At 40.9% G+C, this 25,818-nt stretch overlaps 1 protein-coding gene across 1 annotated transcript in view; it reads left to right on the forward strand.

Moving 5' to 3' along the window:
• The window catches only part of WDR87 (WD repeat domain 87), a 46,360-nt gene that overhangs the window by 13,855 nt on the left and 6,687 nt on the right, over window positions 1–25,818 (forward strand). The window contains exons 3-4 of the mRNA XM_037819889.1: window positions 22,322–22,492; window positions 22,891–25,775. Of these exons, the coding sequence (XP_037675817.1) occupies window positions 22,322–22,492; window positions 22,891–25,775 (3,056 nt within the window). The remainder of the gene's footprint in view (window positions 1–22,321; window positions 22,493–22,890; window positions 25,776–25,818) is intronic.

The raw sequence follows: 25,818 nt of genomic DNA on the forward strand, positions 1-25,818 counted from the left end.
TGTTGGCCTCACATGAAGCACACGGGTCAAAAGTCGTCAGACAATAGGACTTTCCACAAATCCTTTCTGGATAACTCCATTTCCAATCCTGGCTTGTACTGAAATGGCAGCCGGGTTCCATGTTTGGTTAAATCCTCGTATTGGGCTGTAGCTTCTGGGGTTAAACCCCCTGGAAGCATGGAATTTTCCAAACCATCAGCTTCTGGTTTCTTTGAACCCAAGAGTTCAGTTCTAAGTTTCTCTCTGTCCTGTCAAATTTTACTATAAGCTGCAAGTAAAAACCAGGCTACTACTTCTATATTTTACTTGGAGATCTCATTAGCTAAATATTCCAAGATGTCACTTTTAAATTCTGCCTTCCATCCAACACCAGGACTCAATTTTGCCAAATTCTCTGCCACTTTAAAACAAGGATCACCTTTCTTCCAGTTCACAACAACACAGTCATCATTTCTGCTCAAGGCCTCATCAGAAGTATCTTTAGAGACCATATTTCCACAGTCTCTTCAAAGCAGTTTAGGCCTTTTCTATCAAGCTCCTCACAATTCTTCCAGAATCTTCCCCTTATCCATTTAAAAAGCTGTTCCAACATGTTTGGTATTTGCAAACTCAGCAGCACCAGCACCCCACTTCTGGTACCAAAATCTGTTCTAGTTTGCTAATGCTGCCATTAAGCAAAACACCAGAAATGGATTGGCTTTTATAAAGGGGGTTTATTTGGTTACACAGTTACAGTCTTAAGGCCATAAAGTATCCAAGGTAATGCATTAACAATTGGGTACATTCACTGGAGGATAGCCAATGCTGTCTGGAAAACCTCTGTTAGCTGGGAAGGCATGTGGCTGGCATCTGCTCTGGAGTTCTGATTTCAAAATGGCTTTCTCCCAGGATGTTCCTCTCTAGGCTTCAGCTTCTCTCCAAAATGTCACTCTCAGTTGCTCTTGGGGCATTTGTCCTCTCTTAGCTTCTCCAGAGCAAAAGTCTGCTTTCAAAGGCCCTCTCCAAAATGTCTCTGTAAACTGCAGTTCTTCTCTCAGCTTCTGTGCATTCTTCAAAGTGTTATGTCCCTCTTGGCTGTAGCAAGCTTGCTCCTTCTCTCTGAGCTTCTATAATGTTCCAGTAATTTAATTCAGACCCTCCCTGAATGGGTGGGGCAATACCTCCATGGAAATTATCCAACCAAAGGTCTTGTCCACGGTTGATTGAATCACAGCTCCATGGAAATGCCCAAATGATTCCAAAATCTAATCAACACTCATATGTCTACCCACACAAGATTGCATCAAAGGTAATGATGTTTAGGAGGACATAATACATTCAAAGTGGCACATAAGCCAACATCACTCTAGTGCCAAAACCAGATGAAGATGCTACAAGAAAGGAAAACTACAGGCCAATCTCCCTCATTAATATAGATGCAAAAATTCTTGACAAAATACTTGGAAACCAAATCCAAAGACACATTAAAAAAATCATACACCATGACCAAGTGCGGTTCTTCCCAGGCATGCAAAGGTAGTTCAGCATAAGAAAATCAAACAATGTAATACAACACATTAACAAATCAAAAGGGAAAAATGAAATGATCATCTCAATAGATGCTGAAAAAGCATTTGACAAAACTCAGCATCCTTTTTTGATAAAACCACTTCAAATGGTAGGAATTGAAGGAAACTTCCTCAATATGATAAAAGGCATATATGAAAAACCCACAGCCAACATAGTACTCAGTGGTGAGGACTAAAATCTTCCCTCTAAGATCAGGAATGAAACAAGGATGCCCATTGTCACCACTATTATTCAGCATTGTGCTAGAAGTTCTAGCCAGAGCAATCTGACAACACAAAGAAATAAAAGGCCTCCAAACTGGAAAGGAAGAAGTAAAACTCATTATTTTCAGATGATAGGATCTTATATTCTTATATTTGGAAAACCCTGAAAAATCAACGACACAGCTACTTGAGCTAATAAACAAATTCAGCAAAATTGTGGGATACAAGATTAATGCACATAAGTCAGTAATGTTCCTGTACACTAGAAATGACCTAACTGAAGAGACACTCAAGAAAGAGATACCATTCTCAATAGCAACTAAAACAATCAAGTACCTAGGAATGAACTTAACCAAGGATGTCAAAGACCTCTAGACAGAAAATTACCTGACTTTACTAAAAGAAATCAAAGGGGACCTAAAGAGATGGAAAGATATTCCGTGTTTACCTAAACATCATTAAGATGTCAATCCTACCCAAACTGATCTACAGATTTAATGCAATTCCAATCAAAATTCCAACAACCTACTTCACAGACTTGGAATAGTGAATTATCAAATTTATTTGGAAGGGAAAGATGCCTTGAATTTCTAAAAACATTCTAAAAAGGAAAAACATAATGGGAGGACTTACACTACCTGACTTTGAAGCTTACTATAAAGCCACAGTAGTCAAAATGGCATGGTATTGGCACAAAGATAGACATATTGATCAATGGAATTGAATTGAGAATTTGGAAATAGACACCGAGATCTGTGGTTGCCTGATTTTTGATAAGGCCCCCAAATCCACTGAACTGGGACAGAATAGTCTCTTCAACAAATGGGGCTGGGAGAACTGGGTATCCATGTGCAAAAGAATGAAAGAGGACTGCTACCTCACACCCCACACAAAAATGAACTCAGAGTGGATCAAAGACCTCAATAAAAGAGTCAGTACTATAAAACTCCTAGAAGATAATGTACGGAAACATCTTTAAGTCCTAGTATGAGGAGGTAGCTTCTTAGATCTTACACCCAAAACAATAACAATGAAAGGAAAAATAGATAAATGGGAACTACTCAAAATTAAAAACTTCTGTGCCTCAAAGGACTTTGTAAAAAAGGCAGCCAACACAATGGGAGAAAATATTTGGAAACCATGTATCTGATAAGAGACTGATATCTTGCATATATAAAGAAAACCTACAACTCAATGACAGTAGTACAAACAGCCCAATTATAAAATGGGAAAAATATATGAAAAGACATTTCTCTGAAGAGGAAATACAAATGGCTAAAAAACTCAGGAAAAAATGTTCATATTCACTAGCTATTAGGGAAATGGAAATCAAAACCACAATGAGATATCATCTCATACCAAGAAGAATGACTGCCATTAAACAAACAGGAAACTACAAATGCTTGAGAGGATGCAGAGAAATTGGAACTCTTATTCATTGCTGGTGGGACTGTATAATGGTACAGCCACTCTGGAAGATGGTTTTGTATTCCTCAGAAAACTAGATATTGAGTTACCCTATGATCCAGCAATTTCATTTCTTGATATATATCCAGAAAATCTGAAAGCAGTGACATGAACAGATACTTGCACACCAATGTTCATGGCAGCTTTGTTCACAATTGTCAAGAGATGGAACCAATCCAAATGAACTTCAACAGATGAGTGGATAAAAAAATGTGGTATATACACATGATGGAATACTGTGCATCAGTAAGAAGGAATGAGGTCGTGAAACAACATGGATTAACCTGAGTGAAATAAGCCAGAGAAAAAAAGGAGAGATGTTGTATATTACCATTAATGTGAACTTAGTGAAAAATGTAAAATAAGTGTCTTAAAATGTAGTCTTAGGGACCTAGAGATAGTCAGAAGCTAGCAAAGTAGGAACAATAATCTAATATGTACAGATATGATAATAAAGGTGATCTTATTGGAATGGGAATGGTCATGTATGACTAAGGTTTGTTAATGGGATTATAAGTATCAGTGATGCATTGAAGATGAACATATTTGTAAATGGTTGTTTAAAAGCATGTAACCCACAGAGTAGCACCACAAACCTAAATAATTGTTAGCATGAAATACTTATTAGGTATTGTTGCTGGTGCAGGGGGTTAACAACAGAGGGGTATGGAAAAACTACCCATTATGTATTAAAGACTATATTTGATAGGAATATCTTACCAGCTCTACACTAATACTAATTAGCAGCTGATAAGAGCTCTGGGATGTATTATGTTATGATAATTGTTTAAAGTTGAGAATGATGATTGTACAACTAAGTTAAGCTAATGTAAGAAACTGACCATTTATCCTGGAATAGAATATATATTAAGTGAATTTAGGAACCCACTACTTCATAAATCAAGCCTTTGACTTGAGGCTTGCTCTTGTGAAATTTAGGGTTGTAAATAGGAAGCTGAGCCCTTCTATTAATTATGCCTAAGAGGCACCTCCAGGGAACCTCCTTTGTTGTTCAGATGTGGCCTTTCTCTAAGTCCAACTTGGCAAATAAATTCATTAACCTCCTTCCACACAAGGGACATGACTCCCAGGGGAATGAATCTCCGAATCTCCCTGCTACATGGGACATGACACCCAGGAATGAGACTGGCCCTGGCAGCAAGGGATTGAAAATGCCTACTTGACAAAAAGGGGGAAAAAAGAAAGGTAACAAACTGAAGTCACAATGGTTAAGAGATCCCAAATAGAAACAAGAGGATATCCTGGAGATTTCTCACTAGACATCACAAATAGCCACATTATACCATGCTCTTAACAAAAGTAGACCCCAAATACTAGGTCCCTACCTAAGATTCTATAAAAGTTTCACTAAGTTTCATTTTTCAGAAACTTAAATCCACCAGAGTATTCCTATACCAGACAAGTGCTAAAATCCAGAGGCAACAGCCCCTTTAAGATCAACAATCAGATGCAGCCCCCTTCCCAATATTGTTGACACCCCCTTTCAAAATGAACAAGTTAGGGTTATCACTGCCTAGACATCCCTGAAGATGGAGAAGGAAATTAAGGGAGAGGAAGGGACAGCAACAAACAAGATAAGATTTAACAAAGGTGTATGAATACTGAAACTTGATATATATATATTTCGATGCTTGGGTGTTTGAACGGCTGGAAGGCCGTAAATGACATGGTGGAACTGACTGTAGCCTATAGCATCCTTTTGGATTTGCTCAATAGCTGCTCGTTGAATTGTGCCTTGAAGGTCTTCACCTTTCTGTATATACCTTGTATTGCATAATAGGGAAGGGACTGAGACTGTGGAACTGTAATCCATAACAATTTTTGAAATTTCCTATATTAGTGCTTATTAAGCTGTACGTTGAGAGTTGACCCTTTCTGTATGTATGTTATATATTACAATAATGGAAATGGCTGAAGTTGTGGAACTGTGACACATGGCATTCTTTGAAATTTTCTAACTCCTTGTGAAATCACTTTGAAAGTTATCACTGTTATGTATATATGCTAAAGTTCACAATAAAAAATTTTTTTAAAATAAGAATTTGAAAGAGTAAATTAAAAAATAGCCAATATTATGGAAATAAAAGATACTGTAGATCAAATTAAAAATATACTACAGACACACAAGAGCAGATCTGAAGAGGAAGATGAAAGAATAAGTGAACTAGAGGACAGCACACTTGAAGTCAAATGCACAAAAGAACAAATGGTGAAAGAAGTCAAAAAATTTGAAATGGATCTCAGGGAAATGATAGACAACACGAATCACACAAATGTAAGAATCATTGGTGTCCCAGAAGGAGAAGAGAAGTTTGAAGGGCTAGGAAGAGTATTTGAGGACCTCATTGGAGAAAACTTCCCAACCCTTCTGAACAACATAAATGAGCAAATCAAAGAAGCCCAATGAACTCCAAATAGAATGAATCCAGTAGACCCTCTTTGGGACATGTACTAATTATATTGTTAAATCCTGAAGAGAAGGAGAAAGTCCTGAAAGCAGCGAGAGAAGTGATTCACCGCATACAAGAGAAACCACATAAGACCAGGTACTGACTCATCAGCAGGCACCATGGAGGTGAGAAGGCAGTGGTATAAGAAATTTAAGGTTCTGAAAGAGAAAAATTGCTGGCTAAGAATTCTTTATCCTGCAAAGGTCTCCTTCAAAATTGAGGGAGAGTTTAAAATTTTTACAGAAAAACAAATGCTAAGAGAATTTGTTAACAAGAGAACTGCCCTGCAAGAAATGTTAAAGGACATTCTACCCGGCTGAGAAGAAAAGAAAGGAGAGAGATTTCTGGAGAAGGACACAGAACTGAAGAGTATTACTAAGGGTAACCTAAAGGAAAAAAAAAGAGGGAGGGGGTAGATCTGAGAAATAAAAAAGAAAGGATAACATGGTTGATTCAAGAACTGCCTTCATGGTAGTAACTTTGAATGTGAATAGATGAAACTCCCCAATTAAAAGATACAGATGGACAGTGTTCTAGTTTGCTAATGCTGCCAGAATGCAAAACACCAGAGATGGATTTGCTTTTTTTTTTTTTTTTTTTTTTTTTTACAATTAGCAATATTTTTTTAATTCAGTTTTATTGAGATATATTCACATATCATACAATCATCCATGGTGTACAATCAACTGTTCACAGAACCATCACATAGCTATGCATTCATCACCCCAATCTATTTTTGAACATTTTCCTTACACCAGAAATAATCAGAATAAGAATAAAAAGCAAAAATAAAAAAGAACACCCTAATCATCCCCCCCATCTCACCCTATTTTTCATTTAGTTTCTGTCCCCATTTTTCTACTCATACATCCATACACTGGATAAAGGGAGTGTGATCCACAAGGTTTTCACAATCACACTGTCACCCCTTGTAATCTACATTGTTATACAATTGTCTTCAAGAATCAACGCTACTGGGTTGCAGTTCGACAGTTTCAGGTATTTACTTCCAGCTATTCCAATACATTAAAACCTAGTTTTAATAGTGTGTTAAGAATGTCCACCAGAGTGACCGCTCAACTCCATTTGAAATCTCTCAGCCACTGGAGCTTTATTTAGTTTCATTTAGCGTCCCCCTTTTGGTCAAGAAGATGTTCTCAATCCCATGATGCCGGGTCCTGATTCATCCCTGGGAGTCATATCCTGTGTCAGCAATATTTTTTTTTTTTTTTTTTAATCATCATTTTATTGAGATATATTCACATACCACGCAGTCATACAAAACAAATTGTACTTTCGATTGTTTACAGTACCATTACATAGTTGTACATTCATCACCTAAATCAATCCCTGACACCTTCATTAGCACACACACAAAAATAACAAGAATAATAATTAGAGTGAAAAAGAGCAATTGAAGTAAAAAAGAACACTGGGTACCTTTGTCTGTTTGTTTCCTTCCCCTACTTTTCTACACATCCATCCATAAACTAGACAAAGTGGTGTTTGGTCCTTATGGCTTTCCCAATCCCATTGTCACCCCTCATAAGCTACATTTTTATACAACTGTCTTCGAGATTCATGGGTTCTGGGTTGTAGTTTGATAGTTTCAGGTATCCACCACCAGCTACCCCAATTCTTTAGAACCTAAAAAGGGTTGTCTAAAGTGTGCATAAGAGTGCCCACCAGAGTGACCTCTCGGCTCCTTTTGGAATCTCTCTGCCACTGAAGCTTATTTCATTTCCTTTCACATCCCCCTTTTGGTCAAGAAGATGTTCTCCGTCCCACGGTGCCAGGTCTACATTCCTCCCTGGGAGTCATATTCCACGTTGCCAGGGAGATTCACTTCCCTGGGTGTCTGATCCCACGTAGGGGGGAGGGCAGTGATTTCACCTTTCAAGTTGGCTTAGCCAGAGAGAGAGGGCCACATCTGAGCAACAAAGAGGCATTCAGGAGGAGACTCTTAGGCACAAATACAGGGAGGCCTAGCCTCTCCTTTGCAGCAACCGTCTTCCCAAGGGTAAAACTTATGGTAGAGGGCTCAACCCATCAAACCACCAGTCCCCTATGTCTGTGGTCATGTTAGCAACCATGGAGGTGGGGTAGGCGAATACCCCTGCATTCTCCACAGGCTCCTCAAGGGGGCACTACATCTTTTTTTTTTTTTTTTTTTTTTCCCTTTTTTGTCTTTTTTCTTTTTTTTTTTTTTTTTTTTTTTTTTTTTTAACTTTCCCTTCTTTTTTCAAATCACCTGTATGAAAAAAAAGTTAAAAAGAAAACAAACATACAATAAAAGAGCATTTCAAAGAGACCATAGCAAGGGAGTAAGAAAAAGACAACTAACCTAAGATAACTGCTTAACTTCCAACATGTTCCTACTTTACCCCAAGAAAGTTACATAATATAGCAACATTTCAGTGAACTTGTTCCTACTACAACCATCAGAAATTAACAGACCATAGTCATTTCTGGGCATCCCCAGAACGTTAAATAGCTTATCTGTTCTTCCTGGATTATTGTTCCCCCTTCCTTAATTGCTCTCTACTGCTAGTTCCCCTACATTCTACATTATAAACCATTTGTTTTACATTTTTCAAAGTTCACATTAGTGGTAGCATATATTTCTCTTTTTGTGCCTGGCTTATTTCGCTCAGCATTATGTCCTCAAGGTTCATCCATGTTGTCATATGTTTCACCAGATCGTTCCTTCTTACTGCCGCGTAGTATTCCATCGTGTGTATATACCACATTTTATTTATCCACTCATCTGTTGAAGGACATTTGGGTTGTTTCCATCTCTTGGCAATTGTGAATAATGCTGCTATGAACATTGGCGTGCAGATATCTGTTCGTGTCACTGCTTTCCGATCTTCCGGGTATATACCGAGGAGTGCAATCGCTGGATCGAATGGTAGCTCTATATCTAGTTTTCTAAGGAACTGCCAGACTGACTTCCAGAGTGGCTGAACCATTATACAGTCCCACCAACAATGAATAAGAGTTCCAATTTCTCCACATCCCCTCCAGCATTTGTAGTTTCCTGTTTGTTTAATGGCAGCCATTCTAACCGGTGTTAGATGGTATCTCATTGTGGTCTTAATTTGCATCTCTCTAATAGCTAGTGAAGCTGAACATTTTTTCATGTGTTTCTTGGTCATTTGTATTTCCTCTTCAGAGAACTGTCTTTTCATATCTTTTGCCCATTTTATAATTGGGCTGTCTGTACTATTGTCATTGAGTTGTAGGATTTCTTTGTATATGCAAGATATCAGTCTTTTGTCAGATACATGGTTTCCAAAAATTTTTTCCCATTGAGTTGGCTGCCTCTTTACCTTTTTGAGAAATTCCTTTGAGGTGCAGAAACTTCTAAGCTTGAGGAGTTCCCATTTATCTATTTTCTCTTTTGTTGCTTGTGCTTTGGGTGTAAAGTCTAGGAAGTGGCCTCCTAATACAAGGTCTTGAAGATGTTTTCCTACATTATCTTCTAGGAGTTTTATGGTACTTTCTTTTATATTGAGATCTTTGGTCCATTTTGAGTTAATTTTTGTGTACGGGGTGAGGTAGGGGTCCTCTTTCATTCTTTTGGATATGGATATCCAACTCTCCCAGCCCCATTTGTTGAAAAGACCATTATGGCTCAGTTCGGTGACTTTGGGGGCCTTATCAAAGATCAGTCGGCCATAGATCTGAGGGTCTATCTCTGAATTCTCAATTCGATTCCATTGATCTATATGTCTATCTTTGTGCCAGTACCATGCTGTCTTGGCAACTGTGGCTTTATAATAAGCTTCAAAGTCAGGGAGTGTAAGTCCTCCCACTTCGTTTTTCTTTTTTAGAGTGTCTTTAGCAATTCGAGGCATCTTCCCTTTCCAAATAAATTTGATAACTAGCTTTTCCAAGTCTGCAAAGTAGGTTGTTGGAATTTTGATTGGGATTGCATTGAATCTGTAGATGAGTTTGGGTAGAATTGACATCTTAATGACATTTAGCCTTCCTATCCATGAACATGGAATATTTTTCCATCTTTTAAGGTCCCCTTCTATTTCTTTTAGTAGAGTTATGTAGTTTTCTTTGTATAGGTCTTTTACATCTTTGGTTAAGTTGATTCCTAGGTACTTGATTTTTTTAGTTGCTATTGAAAATGGTATCTTTTTCTTGAGTGTCTCTTCAGTTTGTTCATTTCTAGCATATAGAAACATTACTGACTTATGTGCATTAATCTTGTATCCCGCTACTTTGCTAAATTTGTTTATTAGCTCTAGTAGGTGTATCGTTGATTTCTCAGGGTTTTCTAGATATAAGATCATATCATCTGCAAACAATGACAGTTTTACTTCTTCTTTTCCAATTTGGATGCCTTTTATTTCTTTGTCTTGCCGGATTGCCCTGGCTAGCACTTCCAGCACAATGTTGAATAACAGTGGTGACAGCGGGCATCCTTGTCTTGTTCCTGATCTTAGAGGGAAGGCTTTCAGTCTCTCACCATTGAGTACTATGCTGGCTGTGGGTTTTTCATATATGCTCTTTATCATGTTGAGGAAGTTTCCTTCAATTCCTACCTTTTGAAGTGTTTTTATCAAAAAGGGATGTTGGATTTTGTCAAATGCTTTTTCAGCATCTATTGAGATGATCAATTGATTTTTCCCTTTCGAGTTTTTAATGTGTTGTAATACATTGATTGTTTTTCTGATGTTGAACCATCCTTGCATGCCTGGAATGAACCCCACTTGGTCATGGTGTATGATTTTTTTAATGTGTCTTTGGATTCGATTTGCAAGTATTTTGTTGAGGATTTTTGCATCTATATTCATTAGGGAGATTGGCCGGTAGTTTTCCTTTTTTGTAGCATCTTTGCCTGGTTTTGGTATTAGATTGATGTTAGCTTCATAAAATGAGTTAGGTAGTGTTCCATTTTTTTCAATGTTTTGAAAGAGTTTGAGTAAGATTGGTGTCAGATCTTTCTGGAAAGTTTGGTAGAATTCCCCTGTGAAGCCATCTGGCCCTGGGCATTTATTTGTGGGAAGATTTTTGATGACTGATTGGATCTCTTTGCTTGTGATGGGTTGGTTGAGGTCTTCTATTTCTTCTCTGGTCAGTCTAGGTTGTTCATATGTTTCCAGGAAATTGTCCATTTCTTCTACATTATCCAGTTTGTTGCCATACAGTTGTTCATAATATCCTCTTATAATTTTTTTAATTTCTTCTGGATCTGCAGTTATGTCACCTTTTTCATTCATTATTTTGTTTATATGGGTCTTCTCTCTTTTTGATTTTGTCAGTCTAGCTAGGGGCTTGTCAATCTTGTTGATCTTCTCAAAGAACCAACTTTTGGTGATATTTATCCTTTCTATTGTTTTTTTGTTCTCTATGTCATTTATTTCTGCTTTAATCCTTGTTATTTCTTTTCTTCTACTTGGTTTAGGATTGGTTTGCTGTTCATTTTCTAGCTTCTTCAGTTGATCCATTAGTTCTTTGATTTTGGCTCTTTCTTCCTTTTTAATATATGCGTTTAGTGCTATAAATTTCCCCCTTAGCACTGCTTTTGCTGCATCCCATAGGTTTTGGTATGTTGTGTTCTCATTTTCATTCGTCTCTATATATTTAGCAATTTCTCTTGCTATTTCTTCTTTAACCCACTGATTGTTTAGGAGTGTGTTGTTTAACCTCCAGGTATTTGTGAATTTTCTAAGTCTCTGATGGTTATTGACTTCTAATTGTATTCCATTGTGGTCAGAGAATGTGCTTTGAATAATTTCAATCTTTTTAAATTTATTGAGGCTTGTTTTATGTCCCAGCATATGATCTATTCTGGAGAAAGTTCCGTGAGCACTAGAAAAGTATGTGTATCCTGGTGATTTGGGATGTAATGTCCTGTATATGTCTGTTAAATCTAATTCATTTATCAGATTGTTTAGGTTTTCAATTTCCTTATTGGTCTTCTGTCTGGTTGATCTATCTATAGGAGAGAGTGATGTGTTGAAGTCTCCCACAATTATTGTGGAAACATCAATTGCTTCCTTTAGTTTTGCCAATGTTTCTCTCATGTATTTTGTGGCACCTTGATTGGGTGCATAGACATTTACGATTGTTATTTCTTCTTGCTGAATTGCCCCTTTTATTAGTATGTAGTGGCCTTCTTTGTCTCTCAAAACATCCCTGCATTTGAAGTCTATTTTATCTGAGATTAATATTGCTACACCTGCTTTCTTTTGGCTGTAGCTTGCATGAAATATTTTTTTCCATCCTTTCACTTTCAATTTCTTTGTGTCCCTGTGTCTAAGATGAGTCTCTTGTATGCAACATATTGATGGTTCATTTTTTTTGATCCATTCTGCGAATCTATATCTTTTAATTGGGGAGTTTAATCCATTTACATTCAACGTTAAAACCGTGAAGGCATTTCTTGAATCGGCCATCTTATCCTTTGGATTATGTTTGCCATATTTTTCCCTCTCTCTATTAATATCCTTTATTGTACCCATACCGAATCTCTTTAGTACTGAACCTTTCTCCAAGTCTCTCTGTCCTGTCTTTGTTTCTCTGTCTGTAGGGCTCCCTTTAGTATCTCCAGTAGGGCAGGTCTCTTGTTAGCAAATTCTCTCAGCATTTCTTTGTCTGTGAAAAATTTAAGCTCTCCCTCAAATTTGAAGGAGAGCTTTGCTGGATAAAGTATTCTTGGCTGGAAATTCCTCTCTCTCAGAATTTTAAATATATCGTGCCATTGCCTTCTCGCCTCCATGGTGGCTGCTGAGTAGTCACTACTTAGTCTTATGCTGTTTCCTTTGTATGTGGTGAATTGCTTTTCTCTTGCTGCTTTCAGAACTTGCTCCTTCTCTTCTATGTTTGACAGTGTGATCAGTATATGTCTCGGAGTGGGTTTTTTTGGATTTATTCTATTTGGAGTTCGCTGAGCATTTATGATTTGTGTATTTATGTTGTTTAGAAGATTTGGGAAGTTTTCCCCAACAATTTCTTTGAATACTCTTCCTAGACCTTTACCCTTTTCTTCCCCTTCTGGGACACCAATGAGTCTTATATTCGGACGTTTCATATTATCTATCATATCCCTGAGGTCCATTTCGAGTTTCTCAATTTTTTTCCCCATTCTTTCTTTTATGCTTTCATTTTCCATTCTGTCATCTTCCAGGTCACTGATTCGTTGTTCAACTTCCTCTAGTCTTGTACTATGAGTGTCCAGAATCTTTTTAATTTGGTCAACAGTTTCTTTAATTTCCATAAGATCATCCATTTTTTTATTTAGTCTTGCAATGTCTTCTTTATGCTCTTCTAGGGTCTTCTTGATTTCCTTCATATCCCGTACTAGGGTCTCATTGTTCATCTTTAGATCTTTGAGTAGCTGCTCTAGGTGTGTCTCTTCTGGTCTTTTGATTTGGGTGCTTGGGCTTGGGTTATCCATATCGTCTGGTTTTTTCATATGCTTTATAATTTTCTGTTGTTTTTGGCCTCGTGGCATTTGCTGTCCTTGATAGGGTTCTTTTAGGGTTTGTAGACCAGTTGAAGTCCTTATCTCTAATTTATCAGATCTACAGCTTCGTGGAGTACACTTTCTCTAACTAACCAGCAGGTGGCGTCCACGAGCCACCTGTTCTCCACAAGCCAGATCTCCCCTGCTTAGCCTTTTTGGTGAGTGGGGGAGTGAGTCTTGTGGGGCCCAATTGGTGTCCCAAGCTTGCGTGTGTAGTTGGTGTTGCCTGCCCTGTATGTGGGGCGTGTTTCTGGGCAGTCGGGGAGGGGTGGTGGCCCTAACAATCAAATCTCCCTGATGATCCTAGAGTTTTAAAGCTACTGCAATAGTCTAATCCTTCAGTTCAGTCCTGCCACAGTTTGTCTCTGCCACTGACCCACAAGTCTTTGGTATTGGCGTATGGCTCCTGAGACTTGCAAGTGGGCCCCTCTTCCAGGCTGTGCACCCCGGGTCCTCTGTTGAGGGATGACTGTGCTATGTCACAGGTGAGTGCCGTCCCCCCAGGGCAGTTCTGGGCTGCTGGGCTGTGTTGGGAGGGTCCCAGTCTGCTCAAATGATGGCTGAATGGGGCTCTGTTAATTCACACTGCTCCCCCTTCCCAGCTCTGGGACATTCAGCTGAGGTTGCAGGGAAGGCTAATGTCCACGCCCAGTTTTGTGGTGTGTGCCTGTTATTTGAAGCACTTCCGTCACACTGGGTTGTCTGGGGCAGCTCTGGGCTATGGGGCTGGCGATGGGCAGGAGTGTTTCCTGTCCACCAGGATGGTGGCTGTGAGCGGACACCCCCCTTTTCTTGGGAAGTTGTGTTGTTTAGTGAATTTTCTCAGCCACTGGATTATTGCCTTTTGTCTCAGAGCTCTCTTAGTTCTGCTCTTGACTTGACGTGCCCAAATTTCAATTCTTTGAAGCTTTCTGTATTGAGCTTCTTAGAGTAATTGTTTTAGAAAAAGCAAAAAGGATTTAAAAAAAAAAAAAAAACGGCCCTCCTCAGAGATCTAATGGGTTATTGAAATGCTAATAGACAAAGCAACCAGGGCCATTAAGGAAAGGTGCCCTGGGCAGAGAGATCAGCCTTGCTTCGGGATTTGCATATGCGCCTCAAGGCCTGATCTCCGCCCTTCCCCTTTCTGTGTTCACCAGAACTCCAAAAATCCTCTGCTTTTACTTTGGAGCTTCTCGTGTTGTTTTCCTTCTATGCCCGTCTCCTCTCTGCTGGGCTGGCTGCTCTCAGAGTCTCTGGTGTCTGGCCTCAGTCTATCTATGGTTGGAGTTTGAATCAGTAGAATGAGTTTCCGATGAGAGCAGCCACTGCAATTCTCCCTTCTCCTTCCTGGAGCTGACAGCCCCTCCTCCCCCGGGACTGAGCCTGGCAGGGAGGGGCGCGGGTCCCCTGGCCGCAAAAACTTACAGATTTCGCTGATCTCAGCAGTTCCACGTTTTCATGAGTGTTGTATGAAGTATGCCCAAAGACAGATTGCTCTGTGGTGTCCAGTCCACGCAGTTCCTGGCTTTTTACCTACTTTCCTGGAGGAGTAACTAAAACATACAGCTCACCAGTCTGCCATCTTGCCCCGCCTCCGGATTTGCTTTTATAAAAGGGGGTTTATTTGGTTACACAGTTACAGTCTTAAGGCCATAAAGTGTCCAAGATAACACATCAGCAACTGGGTACCTTCATTGGAGGATGACCAATGGTGTCCGGAAAACCTTTGTTAGCTGGGAAGGCACGTGGCTGGCGTCTGCTCCAAAGTTCTGGTTTCAAAATGGTTTTCTCCCAGGACGTTCCTCTCTAGGCTGCAGTTCCTCAAAAATGTCACTCTTAGTTGCACTTGGGGTATTTGTCCTCTCTTAGCTTCTCTGGAGCAAGAGTCTGCTTTCAACAGCTGTCTTCAAACTGTGTCTCATCTGCAGCTCCTGTGCTTTCTTTAAAGTGTCTCTCTTGGCTGTAGCAGCTTGTTCCTTCTGTCTGATCTTATATAGTGCTCCAGTAATTTAGTCCAGACCCACCCAATGGGTGGGCCAACACCTCCATGGAAATTATCCAATCAGAGTCACCACCCACAGTTGGGTGGGGCACGTCTCCATGGAAACACTCAAATAATTACAATCTAATTAACACTGGCAGGTCCACCCACACAAGATTACATCAAAGATAATGGCGTTTGGGGGGACATAATACATTCAAACTGGCACAGGCAGAATTGACTAAAAAGTACAATCCATCAATATGCCGTCACCACTATTATTCAACATTGTGCTAGAAGTTCTAGCCAGAGTAATGCGGCAAGCCAAAGAAATAAAAGGTGTATATATTGGAAAAGAAGTAACAAAACTCATTATTTGCAGATGATATGATCTTATGTTTGGAAAATCCTGAGAAATTGATGACACAACTACTTCAGCTAATAAACAAATTCAGCAAAGTGGTGGAATACAAGATTAAAGCACAAAAGTCAGTAATGTTCCTATATACTAGTAATGACCTAACTGAAGTAGCATTCAAGAAAAAAATTTCCATTCTCAATAGCAACTAAAGAAATCAACTTAACCAAGAATGTCAAAGACACCTACACAGAATATTACAAAACTTTACTAAAAGAAATCAAAGAGGACCTAATTAGGTGGAAAGGTATTCTGTGTTCATGGATAGGAAGGCTAAACATCATCAAGATGTCAGTTTTACCCAAGCTGATCTACAGATTCAACACAATTCTAATCAAAATTCCAACTACTACATTGAAGACTTGGAAAAGCTAGTTATCAAATTTATTTGGAAGGCAAAGGGGCTTCAAATTGCCAAAAACATTCTAAAAAAGAACAAAGTGGGAGGACTTACAGTTCTTGACTTTAAAGCCTACTATAAAGCCACAGTGGTTAAAACAGCATGGTACTTGCACAAAAATAGAATATTTATCAATGGAGTCAAATTGAGAATTTGGAAATAGACTCCAAGATCTATGGTGAACTGATTTTTGATAAGGCCCCCAAATCCACTGAACTGGGAAAGAACAGTCTCTTCAGCAAGTGTTGCTGGGAGAACTAGATATCCATATCCAAAAGAATGAAAGGGGACCCCTACCTCACACCCTATATAAAAATTAATTCAAAGTAGATCAAAGACCTCAATATAAGAGACAGTACCATAAAACTCCTAGAAGATAACATAGGGACTTAGTAAAAGGAGGTAGCGTCTTAGACCTTACACAAGCAATGAAAGAAAAAAATAGATAAATGGGAATTCCTCAACATCAAAGCCTTCTGTGCCTCAAAGAACTGTGTCAAAAAGGTAAAGAGGCAGCCAACTCGATGGGATAAAATATTTGGAAACCATGTATCTGATAAGAGACTGATATCCAGCATATGTAAAGAAATCCTACAACTCAACAACAAAAGAACAAATAACCCAATTATAAAATGGGCAAAAGATATGAATAGACATTTTTCCAAAGAGGAAATACAAGTCGCTAAAAGCCCATGAAAAGATGTTTGTCTTCACTAGCTATTACAGAAATGGAAATCAAAACCACAATGAGATAATCATCCCACACCAATAAGAATGACTGCCATTAAACAAACAGGAAAGTACAAATTCTGGAAAGGATGTGGAGAAATTGGAACTGTTATTCATTGCTAATGGGAATGTATAATGGTACATCCACTGTGGAAGACAGTTTGGCTGTTCCTCAGAGAACTAATATCGTATTACCCTACAATCCGGCAATTCTTCTCGGTATATGTCCAGAAGATCTGAAAGCAGTTACACGAACCAACATTTGCACATCAGTGTTCATAGTGGCATTGTTCACAGTTGCCAAAAGATGGAAAGAATCCAAGTGTCCTTCAACAGACGAGTGGATAAACAAAATGTGGTATGTACACATAATAGAATACTATGCAGAAGTAAGAAGGAATGAGGTCCTGAAACATATAACAATATGGATGAACCTTGATTACATAATGCTGAGTAAAATGTCAGACACAAAAGAAGAGATATTGTATGTTATCACTAATATGATCTCTCTGAACAATGTAAAATCAATGTCTTATAATGTAGAATATAGGGAAACTAGAGATAGAAGCTAGTAAAGGGGGAATGATTACCTAATATGTACAGACATGTTAATGAGGGTGAACTTAAATGTATGGAAATTGACAGGGGTGATGACAGTTTGTTAACAGGATGTATTAGTTAGGGTTCTCCTTGGAAACAGAATCAATGAGAGATGTCTCTTATTATCAAATTGTAAAAGTGACTCACGCAACTGCGGGAGCGCACGAGTCCAAATTCTGCAGAGCCGTCAACAAGCTGTCAACTCCAAGGAAGACGTCCGACGAACTCCTTGGGAAACGAACCGACAACTTTGATGAACTCCTCAGGAAACGAACTGGCAACTTTGAAGAACTCCTCAGGAAACGAACCGACAACTTTGACGAACTCCTCAGGAAACGAACTGGCAACTTCGATGAGCTCCCCAGGAAAAGCTTCACTGAGCAGCTGAAGAAGAAGTGAAGGTTCTCTAACCGTCCAGCTTATAAGCCTCCAACTGATCACCCGGACCAAATCCAGCCAATTGCATTCTCTCACTGTGGAAGCACGCCCCTTGATGAGTCATCAGTCAGCTGCAGTCAATTGACTGATGATCCGACAAACCAACCAGCCTCAAATAGCCTCACAGGAATCGTCAGGCCAGTGCCCGCTTGACCAGACAGCTAGGCCACCTAGCCAAGTTGACACATGAACCCAACCATCACAGTCCACCCCTTGTCAACTTGGCAGTCGTACACATCACCTAAAACCATATCTTCAAAATGAACGTTACAGCTTATGCCATATGATAAGGGGATAAGACAGAGAAGAAAGCAAAAATATTTTCTTCACAGACAAATACAAACATAATCATCACAAAACGAGGAGGAAATATTCATATCATCATAGTCCTCGTTTCTGTAACTGGTCACGTGGCTGTAGTTCATATTTATCACAACCTTCTTCCACTACCCATTCCATGTTCCCTTTACCCTCAGCAAGCACTTCAGCTGGCTGTGGTTCTTTGCCTGGTGGGGTGACCCAAACCTTCATTCCTGAAGTTTCTTGGCCATTGATAGTCCTGCCTGGATTGGGTTGTTGCAGTTTTCCATTGACTTGAATGACGGGGCATGGTAGTACTAAGAGACGCCCCAGGGGATCTCCTGTATGCCAGGAAAACTCTTCTTTACTTCCATTGTGTAGTTGCAGTGCTATTTCCCCTTGATAGTCAGGATCAATCACCCCAGCCAGTACAGTAATCCCCTTACTTGCCTGTTGATTCAGAGGCATAAGAAGCCCAAAGTGGCCAGGTGGCAGCCTTAACTTCCAGTTCAATGGGATTATTGTTGTGTTTCCTGGTGGAAGCACTCCTCCTTTTGGAACCAAGACTTGTAGACCAGCAGAGCTTAAACTTGCAGGGACAGGAAGCAAAAATTTCCCTAGTGGATCACTAGGAGTGATAGTGAGTGGTGCTACTCCTGTTTCCACCCCTTGATTCCTGGACCCATGAATCCTGGCTATGGGAGAAACAGCACCATAGAGTGGATGCTGATTCAGAGCATACACAGCCTCCTGGAGAACACTGCCCCAGCCCTGCAAGGTATTGCCACCTAGTTGGTGCCGTAATTGAGTCTTCAATAGGCCATTCCACCGTTCTATCAACCCAGCTGCTTCTGGATGATGGGGAACATGGTAAGACCACAGAATTCCATGAGCATGTGCCCATCCCCTCACTTCATTTGCTGTGAAGTGGGTTCCTTGGTCTGAAGCAATGCTGTGTGGAATACCATGACGGTGGATGAGGCATTCTGTAAGTCCACGTATCGTAGTTTTGGCAGAAGCATGTCGTGCAGGGAAGGCAAACCCATATCCGGAGTATGTGTCTATTCCAGTAAGAACAAATCGCTGCCCTTTCCATGATGGAAGTGGTCCGATGTAATCAACCTGCCACCAGGTAGCAGGCTGATCACCCCGAGGAATGGTGCCATATCGGGGACTGAGTGTGGGTCTCTGCTGCTGGCAAATTGGACACTTTTGTTACTGAAATGATTTAAGTTTTTGTGATATTGTGATGGAATGAATATATTTTGTATTTGGAAAGATAATGTCATTTTGGGTTCCAGGGGGTCGAATGTGCCGGTTTGAGTGTATTGTGTCCCCCAAATGCCATTATCTTTGTAGTCTTGTGTGGGGCAGAAGTTTTGGTGTTGGTTAGATTTGCTTGGAGTGTGCCCTACCCAGCTGTGGGAGATAATTTTGATGAGATGTTCCCATGGAGGCGTGGCCCCACCCATTCGGGGTGGGCCTTGATTGGTGGAGCTATATAAATGAGCTGACTCAAAGAGAGAAAAGAGTGCAGCTGGGAGTGATGTTTTGAAGAGAAGCAAGCTTGCTAGAAAGGAACGTCCTGGGAGAAAGCCGTTTTGAGGCCGGAGCTTTGGAGCAGACGCCAGCTGCCTTCCTAGCTAACAGAGGTTTTCCGGACACCACTGGCCGTCCTCCGGTGAAGGTACCTGATTGCTGAGGTGTTACCTTGGATGCTTTGTGGCCTTAAGACTGTAACTGTGTAGTGAAATAACCCCCCGTTTTATAAAAGCCTGTCCATCTCTGGTGTTTTGCATTCTGCAGCATTAGCAAACTAGGACACAGGATTATAAGTATCATTGCTGCATTGAAGGTGAACATGATTGAAAGGGGTTGTTTAAAGTAATGTATCCCACAGATTAGCACCACAAATATAAATAAGTGTTTGCATGATCAACTTCTAAGGTATGAAACTGGTACAAAGAGTTAGCAGCAAAGTGGTATATGGGAAAAACTACCTATTACATAGTGGACTATATTTAATAGGAATACCTTACCAGTACCACACTAATACTAGGGCTAAATAACTAGGGGCTGATAAGAGCTTTGAGGTGTTTTGGGTTATGATAATTGTTTAAAATCAAGAGTGATGATGATTGTACAACTAAGTGAAGATAATGTAAGACACTGATTGTTTATCTTGTACAGAATGTATGCTATATGAAATTAGGAAATCCCTACTTAATAAGTCAAGCCCTCAATCTTGAGCCTTGCTCCAGTGAAACATGGTTGTCAAGGGTAGTTTAAGCCTACCTATAATTATGCCTAAGAGTTATCTCCAGAGAACCTCTTGTTGCTCAGATGTGGCCTTTCTCTCTCTAAACCCAACTCTTCAAATAAATTCATTACCCTCCCCACTACATGGGACATTAATCCCAGAGGAGTGAATCTCCCTGGTGAAGTGGGAAACAACTCCCAGGAATGAGCCTGACCCTGGCATTGATGGATTGAGAATGCCTTCTTGACCAAAAGGGGGGAAGAAAGGTAACAAAATATGGTTTCAGTGGCTAAGAGATTTCACATAGAGTTGAGAGGCTGCTCTGAAGGTTACTCTTATGTAAGTGCCAGCTAGATATTCCAAATGGCCACAGTACACCAAGTTGTATTCAACAGTAGTCCCAAAAGTACTAAAGAACACCTAGGTCCCTATCTGAGACTCTATAATATAAAGTTTCAGTCACTAAGTTTTGTTTTCAGAAACTTAAATCGTCCAGAGTATTCTTATGCCAGATAAATCTCAAAACCCAGAGGTAACACCCTCTTCAGGAACATCAACCAGATGCATCCCCCTGCCCCATAATGTTGACACCCCTTTTCAATATGAACAAGTTAGACTGGTCACTGCCTAGGTATCCCTGAAGATTGAGAAAGTGATCAAATGAGAGGAGGGGTAGCAACAGACAAGATAGGATTTAACAAAGGATTATGAACATGGAATCTTTAACAAAGGATTATGAACATGGAATCTTTATATATATATATACATATATGTATGTATGTATGTATGTATTAGCTTCCAGGGTATTAGAATAGCTAAAAGGAAATAACTGACATGGTGGAACTGTAACCTGTAATATTCTTTGAAATTTGCTCTATAGCTCCTTGTTAAATTGTATTTTGAAAGTTATCATCTTTCTGTATATATGTTATATTTCACACTATGGAAGTCAGCTTTACATTATTCAGACACCCTGTATGCCAGTTTGGATGTATTATGTCCCCCAAAATACCATGTTCTTTAATGAAATCTTGTGGGGGCAGACATAGTAGTGTTGATTAGGTTGGAATCTTTGGATTAGTTTGTTTCCATGGAGATGTGACCCATCCAACTGTGGATAATGCCTTTGATTAGATTATTTCCATGGAGGTATGGCCCCACCCACTCAGCATGGGTCTTAATTATTTCACTGGAGCCCTATAAGAGCTCAGACAGAAGGAACTCGGTGCCGCAACTGAGAGAAACATTTTGGAGACAGTTGCTGAAAGCAGACCTTTGCTGACACTTTGGAGATGCTAGTCCAGGGTTTGCTCCAGAGAAGCTAAGACAGGACAAAATGCCCCAAGAGCAACAATTTGAAGAATGCACAGGAGCTGAGAGGGGAGCTGGAACACATCCTGGGATCAGGAGACACCAGCCATGTGCTTTCCAGCTAACAGAGGTTTTCTGGACACCATTGGCCTTCCTTCGGTGAAGGTATACTTGTGTTGATGCCTTAATTTGGACATTTTCATGGCTTTCAGATTGTAAATTTGTAACCAAATAAACCCCCTTTATAAAAGCCAATCCATTTCTGGTATTTTGCAGAAAGGCAGCACTAGCAAACAGGAGAACCCTGTCATATTACTTGTGGGCATAGGCAATGTATTTGCCTGGGTAATTTGTCAAATGTTGCATCTTTTACAATATGTGTGCCTTCTCGACACAGATGAGAATATTAGAGGAAAGGCAGAGCTGCTTCATGTTGGGAAGAACATTGGTTTTCCCATGTGCTCAGACTATAGCTTTTGCCCAGATAAGCCCTTAAGGGGTTTGGGTCTCTCATGTCTTGGGGGTTTTGTTACATGCTTGTGAAGTGTGGGTGTCTAACAGGTGGTAAGTTTTGCACATGTGGGTGTGTTAGGAGTGGTCCTTTGGGTGAGGCATGACTTTGGGAACCTCTTCCCTTGTGATTTGCATGAGAATATATTTAGTGCACGTGTTCTTGCTTCTTAGTTCATGCCATTCCTCTCCACAGCAACCTTCAGAGGGCCTAAAGAATGAAGTAGTTGTACTGAGTGACCGGTCCCAAATACTGTTCAAGGAATCTCGTCATCCTCAAAATATGCCACTTATCTGTCATTACTTCAGTGATGCCAACTTCTTTGCCTCCCTGTCTTGGGTGACATCAAGCACAAGAGAAATACAGGTAAAACTACTTAGCCTTTCTTCACCTCTCTTAGCCCATTCTACAGGCTTCATGCCCATAAAGGTCTTACCCTGGATCAACAAAATGAAGATAGATCTCTTGAATTCATCTCCTTGAATGAAACTGATCTAGATCCAGCATTCACCCTTCACCCTTTCTGCAGTTACAATCTTCATGTTGATTAGACTTCATGGTTCTCCTAAATTAGGCCAATGTTAGGGGATGGGTCCTAGTCTTCCTGCTTCTACAGTATGCCTAGCTCCTATCACCAGGGTGTAAAATTACTCTAGGGTCTTCCAGTTCCTCCTTTGCACAACGACAGGGAAAGGCAGCTGAATATTCTGCCCTTTCCTTTTTTACTCTCTTTTCTAGACCGTTTCTATCTTATTCTCTTTTAGGCTGTAGTATGGATGAAGAGCAAAACTGAGGACATGGTCGAGAAAAGAACATTCTCCATGACTGAACGATTGCCCCCCATCCAGTTCATGGCCCACACAGGTTCCTTTCACATCCTCGTGGCCTACTGTGGTGACCTGATCTTGCGGCTCTTTGGAGACCACTTTCGGGCATTCAAACCTCTGGGTGTAGTGCCCTGCCGCTTCAACATCATCTGCCTCTGCTATGACCCAGAAATGAAAATGCTTCTGTCAGGCATCCTGGGGGCAGTGGTCACCTGGGTCATTGAGAGAAGTGGTAAGGGCCTCCAAATAGCCCACATGGTTCCCATGCCTGGTGATGAGCTTGTCCAGGACATCATGTTGAATGGTCCCAATGGCTCCCTCCTAGCCCTGTGTGAGACTGTGGTGAGGGTCCTTGAGCGTCAGGGCCATGGCTTACTGGGAGAGGTGAAGCGATTCACTTCCACCAGCAGTGGCTCTTCCATCACTTGCTGCTTCACCTGTTCAGATCAGGGCTTTCTCTATGCTGGCAACAAGGCTGGGGAAATCCAAGCATGGAGCCTCAGTCGGAACCAATTCCTCCACAGTTTCAAGGCCCATTCCTCATCAGTGATATGTATCCGCAGCAGACCAGAGGCCCACACCTTGCTAACAGCTGGCAGTGATGGCTTAATCAAAGAGTGGAATCTTACTTCAGGGAATCTGCTGCGACGGCTAGAACTTGGTGAGGAACTGCATCGACTCCAGTTTATTGATAACTTTATTTTCTTCTGCCAGACTACTCATAGTTTTTCCTTGCGCCATCTGCCCTGCTTCTATAGCCTCTTCCATGTCTGTGGTTCTGCTCCTCAGCAGGTGCGTAGGGTCCGGTGTAAAGATAACTGGTTCCGGATCCTCTGCACTACTGAAGATGGCTTGTTAAGCTTTTTGTCCCCACTCACGGGAAATCTCCTGGTTGTTACCTGGCCCTTTTCAGTCCTAGACCGGGCTGTAGATTGGGCCTATGACCCAGATAAAGAGGAGCTCTTTGTGGCAACAGGCAGCTCAGAGGTGCTGGTATTTGACACAACCCGCTGCCCTTGCCCAGCCAAATATCTCTTATGTACTTCACCAGATTCTCAGGACTTGGTACAATGCCTGGCTTATGGGGGTTTCCATCTGGGTCGGGGTCTAGATGGACTGATGTTCTCTGGGCACCAGAGTGGTATGATAAGAGTGCTTACCCAGCACAGCTGTGCCCGAATAGAGAAATTCATGCACTTTGGGGCTGTGTTGGCACTCTCTACACTGTCAGGAGGATTTTATGGTGGCCGAGAAAGTTCTTTGCTCTGTTCCTATGGTATGGATGACTATGTACACTTATTAGAGGCTGCGTTTGAAGGGAGCAAAGTACAACTGCGGCCCCTCGCCAGCATTCTTAGCAGCTGTCACCTAAAACACCTAATACTCCTGCCCAAGTCTGTGGGTGCCATCACAGAAACTAACTGCTTGCGTCTCTGGAAGTTCCATGACTTTTTGTCCTTTGAATCACTGCAAGGCTCAATATTCACGGAGACATTGCCTTTGCACCAGTGCGCCATCACATCCTTTGATGTCTGCTTGCCCCTGAGCATTTTTGTCACAGGTGGTATTGATGGCTCTGTCCGGATCTGGAACTTCTATGGTAGACTTATAGCCATGCTGGACTCATCATTGCATTTTGGCCCACTCTGCTTTGCAAATGACCGGGGTGACTTGCTTGTGACTTTTAACCAGAGTCTTTATCTAGTGTCCTGTTTAAAACTGCTTCCCCCATCCATGCTGTTTCACTTTTCCTTTGTGAGCATACCAGATGAAATGTTAGAAGTCCCTAAGCCTTTCACACCAAGCTTCTTCTTCTCCTTTGAGACCATGTTTGTGCCCAAGTATATCAACCTTGGACATGGGAAACAGGAATTAGTGGGTTTGGAGAAACTTGCCAATAGGCGGGCTATTGCCTTTGATCATTCAGTGCCACATGTCATAGAAGATGAGGAGGAAGGGGGCCCAGTATGGCTGTCTGCCCCCAATCGTGGATCCTTGCAAGAATTGCAAACAGATTGGACACAGGTGAGCAACCAAGTTCACCATCCCCATTATGTGGTTCCTCCCCAACTACAGTTGACTGGTTGGGATGGACTCAACCCTTATCAGATATTGCGATATTACTTTGGTCATGGGCGGAAATGGCTCTTTGCCCCTGATGGCTACATCCCCAACTCAGTGATTCGTGCCCGTCTTTGGCCAGAAGGCAGCCCGATATATCTACAATGCAGCCTGCACCCACCCCAGTGGGAATTGGAATGGGACAAAACTCATCAATTCTTCTTCTGGCACAGTAGGGTTAGAGCTATAAGTGATAAAGAAAAACAGACACTAGAGAAGGAGGATGAAGACTTCATAGAAAAGAGAATATCCAAGGATATAACCTACACTGTTCTTACAGACACAGTAAACCGCAGTTGGCTGGGAAGAAAGATGAGTGAGATAACAGTTAATAGCCTGGTTGAGACAATCCTCAATATTATGATCCATGCTTCCCCCTTGAAGTTCCAATACTCTATTGGTGCACTAGGACAAATCTTTGCCTCTTACCAGGTGTCTCCAGCCCTGCGCTCTGAGACAGCCCATCGTCTGCTGGATGATACAGCCAATTCTAACCCACAGATCCGAGAGCTGGCCTGGGAAGGGCTGAAGCGTCTAGGAATGATTACTCACCTCTTTGCTATACCTCTAGCTGGAGGGTTAATGGACAAGGACCCACAGGTGAGGAGTAAGGCCCTGAGCCTTATGACTGACACTGGAATCCTCTGTAAATCCTCTCTCTTACACTTGATCCAGAACCGAGACACTTTTCAGGAGATGCAGTAAGTTGTTTGTGCCTTCCTTGATTCTTTAACAGCTTCTCCT

Source organism: Choloepus didactylus, chromosome 27 (assembly GCF_015220235.1).
Source record: "Choloepus didactylus isolate mChoDid1 chromosome 27, mChoDid1.pri, whole genome shotgun sequence".
Classification (NCBI taxonomy): domain Eukaryota; kingdom Metazoa; phylum Chordata; class Mammalia; order Pilosa; family Megalonychidae; genus Choloepus; species Choloepus didactylus.